Raw genomic sequence first — 8,260 nt, 5'->3', positions numbered from 1 at the left:
TTCAAACAATCGAAAAAAACTAAAAGTGATTGATTGACATCGCGTTTTTTTTTTTTTAATAATTGACATCACGACTTCAACAAAATTAAAACTCGAAATCTCAAATATTTGATCATCATTATAGAATGTGTTTGATTACGTAACATTCAAGCCATGGAGATTCATGACTTTTACTTTCAAAATCATATTAATTAGGGCGAATTAAATCATATATAAAAAAAATTGATTTGCGTGTTTCACATACTCCCTCCGTCCCAAAAAGAATGACCCATTTTGAATATATGCACTATTCATATATATTGTTTTGACCATATTTTTCTACTAATAAATAAAAATAAATATTAACATATAAGATGTTGTTAGATTCGTCTCGATGAGTATTTTCAAAATATCAATTTTTTATAATTTTTACTATTATACAATTAAAGATATTAGTCGCCAAAGTTATGCATTGACATGCATGTTTCGGTCAACTGGGTCATTCTTTTTAGGACGGAGGGAGTATTTACTGACCATTAATAGTAGCCCACTAAATTAGCATAGAAATTTCATATTTAAAATATGATAAAAATATATAAAAATAAAATTTAAAAAATAAAATAATGATAGTAACCTATGATATACTTTTTGTGTTAATATCTCTAAACAAATGGAGGCTAGCTCCAAACTCTTTTCCGAAATGGAATCTCAACTCCATGGATTGATTGCAATTAATAGTCCCTACACTCAATGTAATTGGATAGAGACCAATTGTGTTCATACGGTGACTTTGACAAGTACAAAATTTAAATTCTCTATAGTCAACTTTTTGATCAATGGATTGGAACTTGGAAGATTGTTCATGGCCGCTACTATTTAGTTACCATTAGATAACTCTAGGGACTACGAACCGTTCTACCGGTTTTTTTAGTATGCAACCGAATTAAGTAAGAATAACCACTGATATTTGCACATCAGAATAGTAAAAATTTAGGTGTAAAAAATTAACCTAACTTGAGTGAAAGTAATTGAAACTAATATGGAGCCATTTGGGTTAGTCAAGTGATATTGAATCGGAACTTGAGAGTATGCTCAAGTTTAATATTTTAGGTTCGATTATATCTAATGTTAATTTGGATGACTAATTTTACTTATTCAAAAAATTTAAAATAAATAAATACAAAATTTTGAATTTAAATTTAGACAATGCATATATAATACTATCTTCGATATTTTTATAAAAAATATTACTATGTGATACTGATCCATATTTAATAAATTTAAGAAATTAACTTTTTCTCATAATATGATCACATATGCTAAATCATGATTCTATCAATGGTAAACCATAATTATTGAATTAATTAATACTAATTATTTTAATAAATGATGAAAAAAAAGACTATTAATATTGTTTTGAACTAACAGTATTAGTACTAGCAATTAATTAATTAAACAAATATAAAAACACAGATCTAGAGTTATCACTGCTGCCAACAATTTTAACAAATTTTTTTAAAAAAACTGCCAACAATAATACTACAATTTGTCACTGATCATTAAAATTCGATCATCATTAATCGGCAGAAAAATAGGAAATTGGGTATCAATCTTAACAAATAGTAAAAGATATACCCAAACTAGAAAAAAAAACAAACCCTAAAAGAAAAGTTCAAACTACATCATCACATTGATAACCCATCACTAAAAAATTTAGTACATGGATTCAAGGACGATTAAATCCCAATTAAAAAAAAAAACAGAAAAAAAAAAAGAGACTTTCCTTGTTTCTTTCCCTTTACAAACCCAAAAACACTAAACAAAAGCCTTCTGCAACAAAGGAGCAAAAACGACGACGTTTTCTTTTTCTTTACAAGAAAACGCCACGTCAGAAAACATTTTAACAAACGCATCCAACGAAAATTTCCCATACTTATTTTCATTCTTGTGAAGACGTTTAACGATTTCCGTGAAAAAATCCACGTGGCAAGGAAGAACTAAACCACCGTTACCTCGTAAACCAAACTCTTCCTCAGTTACATCGAGAAGACCAGCGAAAACAGGAAAGTTAAGAAACCTAGCAGGGATAGTAAAACGCTGTCGTTCTGATCCAACATAAACGAAAACAAAACCTGAAGGTGGTTGTTGTCTTCGTGGAGTAACACATGGTGAGGTTGTTGTTGTTGTTGTTGTTTCTTCAGGTTCTGCACGAAACGAACGACGACTGAGACTGATTTGTTTCCACCTTGTCATGAGTTGTTTCAAACGAACGATTTGACGAATCTTGTCGACTTTCTTCATCGTACCTGCCATTGAAAATGGATCTAGAGAGAGAGAAGTTTGATTTGAGTTTGGGTTTGGGAGCGTTAGGATATACGAGAGATGGTTTTGTTTTGGTTTTGGTTTTTTGAGTTAAATAGTGTGTGAAATTAAATGAAATTTATTGAGATTTCGAGACTGTGAATTTTTTATTTTTTTATCTGAGGGTATAAAAGGAAATTACAGTGTAAAGGAGCGTGGAGCGTGGAACGTGGGATATGGAATAAAATAGTAATTAATTCACAGTTATTCTCTAATTAATTATTCATTTTAATTTTAAAATTTCAATTTAATAAAAACCGGCAAGCTTATCAAATCAAATGATTCAAATCAAACACTATAATTATTCCGCCTAATTATTCCCTAATTTTTGGGTAAATTTAACAAGATCGTAGGTAATTTCCTATTTAAAATTTTTAAATTAAAATGAATAATTAATCTTGAATGAGCACTCTTGTGGGTATTATAATTTTTAAAAAATAAATAAATAAAATTAATGAGGGTAAATATAGAATAAAATGAAAAAACTATAAGCTAGTTAGAGAAACTCGTTAGTTACCAAACACTTCACATTTTTTTCAAACAAGCTTATAAGCTAGTTCAATAAGCTGTGAGCTATCTTATTAGACTTACCAAACAGTGCCGATGACTTTTTTTTTTAGAACGGTCATGGTAAATAATTAATGGTTAGTGTTATATTTTTCACTTTCGCCTAAATTTCAATTTTGAACATTTAGTTCTTAACTTGGTTATGTTTTGGTTAGTGTTGATATGTTTTGTTGGAAGAATAATGCTAGCAACACACTCTTTAACAAACACACTCCAACATACTCTTTTTTATTGATTAAAATTTACATGGGTCCCATAAAAAAATGTGGACCCATATAAATTTTATTGGACCCATATAAATTTTGTTAAAGAGTGTGGTCCTAACACTCCTCTCGTTGGAATTCAATTACACAACAATCTTCCTTAAAAAAAAAAGAAACTACACAACAATCTAAAAAAAAATCACCACATTGCAACAATTTTTTTTTGGTACATCATTGCAACGAATTTATATCCAAACATAACTATAAAGGCACCTTTATCCTAGTATCTAAAATGCCAATTAGCTTCGTCTGCTATGACCCGAATTGGAGCAACTTCAGTAGTTATGTTCCGAAATTGTGTTATATAGAAATAACATAGTAACATCGGTGTACCCGTTTTATGCAGGAGGCTTATAGCTTTGTTTGTTTCTTCTTGCCTCTGTGGTATAAGGCCCTTGAATTTATTCCTCTTAATAAAAATTTGCTTATTAAAAAAAGAAGAGCATTTCAGAACAAACGTTCTGATTTTTTTTTTTTTGATACATACGTTCTGAAATTCTTTTAAAACAAAAATGTAACAATTTTGGAACCTACATTATAAAATGAACTAGGAGTAATTTTGTAAATTTAGGTGACTTAAGCAATATAAAAGGCTAGAAGAGCAATTTTTAGAAAAATAGTACCTTTATTATCCAGCTACTAGTAGGTGATAATAGCTGATAGCCGAGGAGTTTGCAAAACCCGTGCAACGCCATAAAATAAGATGGTTTCTCTTCCCACCCTCCAAATATCTCTTCTTTTGCAAAACACGTAGAAAATTTTGGAAAATATTTTCCAAAGTTTTTTTTTGGTGTACATTTTAGTAAAATTTACATTAAAAAAAGGTTCGAAACACATTTTCTGAAATTTTATGCACAATTAGAGAAATTTGAGGGGGTGGGAAAAGAAAATATCACAAATATTTGATTAAATACATGCCTTACTCAAACTAAGCCCAAAAACTTATATTAGTATATCAAGGAGGCCCATCATGAACTAATTCTTTGTAATAGTTTACGTGAAGTAATTTGGTTCTATGTTGAATTATTATTATTTACTAAGATCTACATTATTTGCGTTTTGTGAATCTTTTGAATTATTTTCTATTATATGTCGTAGAAAAATATGCTATATTTTTCATAAAAAAATAAAGTAAATTATATAGTAAATCTATATGTAGAATAAAAAAAAAGTTGTTTGGGGGGCCAACCCAACAATCCATTAGTAAACGAAGTAAACTTAATTTTAAGTTTGAATGCCTAAATTGACTCATCGAATCTTATTTTTTGACGGACATAAATGAATCGAGCTTAAACGAAATGGACTAACCGCTTTGCCACCCATACTCACTATGTATCCCTAGCACACCACTTATAATACAAACAAACTATAGTTTATCATCCACCAAAGTGTAAAAAAGGAAAAAAAATTATAATAAAATACCCCATTTCAAATAATAACGCAAATATCTCAGACTACAAAATACCAAATCAGCATAATGTATATGTTTATATTTCATCGATAATCTCTGAGCAATATATCAATTTTTTTTGGGTACAAAATGTAGTACATCAATTTACTATGCTAATTAATACTAATGAATACAAATAAGTACACATTATTATTTTCTAAATATATACAGATTCTATCAGTAAACACCATAAAATTAAAAGTTCTTTCAATATAATAACGTACATATCATCAAACACTTACATGAACAAAAGAGTACACACTTTGTCATAAGAACGTACATCTCACGTTGAAGTCCATTACTTGAAATTGTTACATAATGAAATTAACTAAGAGCACAGATTATACAAACTCAATTTTTGCTTAATAATTTTAAAAAACTGTACTCAAATAAGGATCGACCACCATTGTTTGACTGCATCTAATCCAAATCCGATTTACCAATATCAATGATATATATACACAATATAAAAGAGGTAGTATTTACTTTTTGTATAAAGAAGATAAATACTTGAATTCTTTTGCGGATTTAGACCTAAATTTTGCGTTGAAACCCGTAAACTTACATTTACAAGAAGTTTTCTGCAAGAGAGGAGTCAAAGGAAAGAAGCTTTTTTCCTCGTAAGAATTGAAAATCATGTTTTGAAACTCTTCCAAAGAATACCTACCATACTTATGCTCATCTTTCTTGACATGCTTCAAAATTTCTTTAAAAAAAACTATTTCGCAAGGGAAAATCAAACCACCCTTAACTTCTAGACCAAACTCCTCTGCAGCTTCACCAAGTAGACACTTAAAAATATGTAGGTTAAGGAACCGAACCGGAATTGTAAAACGTTCACGTTCGGTTCCTACAAAAACAGAAACACAACCGGATGGAGGACATCGATTTTTGTCATTAGAATTATGGACATTAACAACGTTGTTATTGCAATTGCAATCATCAGAATAAGAGTAGTGAAAGGATTGACGTCGATGAAGACTCTTGAGCTTCCATTGCGTTACAAGTTGTTTGAGATCGACCATTGGAGCAATTGCATCACAAAAACTTTTATAATATTATGATTCTATGAACTAAATGGAGTTAAGTAACCCAATACTTATAGCTTAAGAAATGCATAATAAATATGCACAAATTATATAAGGAATGTGATAATGTTAATAAAACTTATACTCTCTCTCGAGTACACTATGACAACATATGATAATACTCTTAGAGAAAAAAAAAACGCAATCTTTTTAAAATGGAAATAATAAAATGGAAATAATTGCTCATAAAAATAAAATAAATGGAAATAAGAATATGCCACTATTGTTGTTTCACGCTCTTAAAATAAAATAAAATATGTAATGAAAAAAAATATATGTAATCTTTTTATTTTGGAATGAAAAAATACGGATTTTTTTTTTTTTGAATGAGCCCGTTTAGATTGATTTATTTTTGAGCTTTTGTAAAACAACTTAGCAAGTAAATAACTTTTTATGCTTTATTATAAACTTTTTAAGGTAGTTTATAAGAAAACAACTTATAAAAATACAGTTTTTGTTAGTGAAAACCTATAAATTAACATAAAAATTTATTTATTTGCATAAATTATTTTTATAAGCTCAAAAATAAGCTGAATCCAAACGGGCCCATAATCTTTTTGACATATATATACCTAAAATAATATTTTCAAATATCACTTTTTTTTTTGTGTGTGTTAACCTGATTCAGGAATCTGATAATTCTAAGGGTGCGTTTGATCTGCTAAAAAATGGGGGACTGGACTGGACAACTTTTGTTGTACCCTGTTTGATTTGAAACAGGTTATGGAACTAGACAAATTAGGCAGCAAGGGACAGGACAAAAACACGATTTTTTGTCCCTCACTGAACCACAAGACAATTTTTTGTCCACAGTACAACTATAAAAAATACGAAAATACCCATTTTATTTTCGAATATAAAAATATTATCGCCCTATATCTCTCCGGTACAGTTTTGTCCTGTCCTGTATTATCTTGTTCTGTCCTGTACTGTTCTGTCCGGTTCTTGCTGTTTTACGAATCAAACGCCCCCTTAGTTCGGAGCTCATTAAACACTTTAGACCAAAGTGATAATAAAATTAATGAATTTAGATCTAAAACTAATTAAGTTTTTTTAATCGTATGTTCTATTGATAAAAAAAATTAGTCCTTGAGAATATATCTATTTTTGTATTAACTATTTGATTTATAGGAAAAAAAGGTCAATAATTGATTCAAAGTTTTAGTCAAGATATAAGTAAAATTAAATTTAAAATTGTTTCTATTATGAATCAAATTCGAATTCTTTCTTAAAAAAACTACTAGACTCAATTAATTAAGTTCATGAGAAAATCAATTTAATTCATAAAATAATAATTAGGAAACAACCAATTTTCTTCGTAAGTAAAAAATCATTTAACCTACAAGTCAAAAAAAAAAAAAAAATCATTTAACCTTAATTATGTATATCTAACATATTTTATTTTAGAATGTTTTCACTCCCATTTTATGTTCTTACAAAATATAGTGAAATACCAAGTAAGTCATGCTAGTTGTCCCTCCTTTTTCGTCAAAAAAAAAAAATGCGAGTTGTCCCTCCTTTGTAAATATTATGAATCTACTTAGAAAAAAATTATGGATGAAATATCTGGTCCTATGAAATGACCATCATATGGTCCTATGAAATGACCATTTTTTTTAGTTCATTTTAAAATGCTTAATTATGGATGTAACATATTTTTTTGTTAGGAAAATCCTTAATTACACGAACACTTGATATCGAGATTTTTCCTTTTTAACCAATTCAAGGTAGATTGAGATTGTTGTACCAGGTATGCACAATCACACCGTATAAAACTTCTATACATTGCCCTAAAAAAGAAGTAAAATAATTTTTTTTTCCTTTCAAAAAGTTAAATAGAAATAAGTTCTTTTGACAAATAGAAAAGTCACGCCTCAACACAAGTTCATGTTCATTTGATTTCATGGAGTTTTTTGGCACGCGAGGTGCTAAGAGCGTTTGGGCTATATTCGTGTTTTTTGTTGATTGATCTATGCTAATATATAGCACTTTTGTTTTTTGTCACTAATACTTTCTTCTGATGTTAATTGTTCGTGTATGATACTAACAAAAATCCACATGACAAGGTTTGTGGTGTGGCAACATTTTTTAATTATCATGTTTTGAAAATATTTTATAAGTACGTGAAAACATTACGATAAACATGCTTTCACACTATTTACATTTGACACTTTTGGTTTTTTTTTTCATCATGGTTGCGAGTCTTCTATAAAAAGTTTAAGAATATTCACATACTATTTATTTAACGGTCTCAAATGATGAGATCATGAGTTTATTAAACACGTGAAAGAAAATTTATAAAAAAATACACTAAAATATTTTGGATAAAGATGTTTTGAGCCCAACTTGAAGCTTAATTCACATGATAATAGACATCGATGGACTGATTTGTGGTTTAATAATGTTGGACTAAATAAAAAACAATTAAATCTAATTTTCTTTATTTTTATTGTAATTTCCATTTTTGGTATTGAAGGATTTTTAGATGATCTTTAGTTACTCCCTAGGCTCTCGAGATGCTTTATAGTGGTGCACTAAGTCATTTTATAGTG

General features: G+C 28.8%; 1 protein-coding gene across 1 annotated transcript; it reads right to left on the bottom strand.

Annotated features, from left to right (window-relative positions):
• Positions 1–1,441: 1,441 nt before the first annotated feature.
• LOC123915571 (auxin-responsive protein SAUR71-like) lies at positions 1,442–2,387 on the bottom strand. The gene has a single exon (XM_045966733.1). It carries the CDS (start codon positions 2,290–2,292, stop codon positions 1,795–1,797), a length of 498 nt encoding a protein of 165 aa, XP_045822689.1. The 5' UTR covers positions 2,293–2,387; the 3' UTR covers positions 1,442–1,794.
• Positions 2,388–8,260: the final 5,873 nt, after the last annotated feature.

This window comes from Trifolium pratense, linkage group LG3 (genome assembly GCF_020283565.1).
Source record: "Trifolium pratense cultivar HEN17-A07 linkage group LG3, ARS_RC_1.1, whole genome shotgun sequence".
In the NCBI taxonomy this organism is placed as follows: Eukaryota; Viridiplantae; Streptophyta; class Magnoliopsida; order Fabales; family Fabaceae; genus Trifolium; species Trifolium pratense.
This window is presented reverse-complemented; position numbering and strand designations above follow the sequence as displayed.

Excerpts from the sequence above, each read along its gene's own strand:
- LOC123915571 (XM_045966733.1), bottom strand. The coding sequence starts at position 2,292 with ATGGCAGGTACGATGAAGAAAGTCGACAAGATTCGTCAAATCGTTCGT.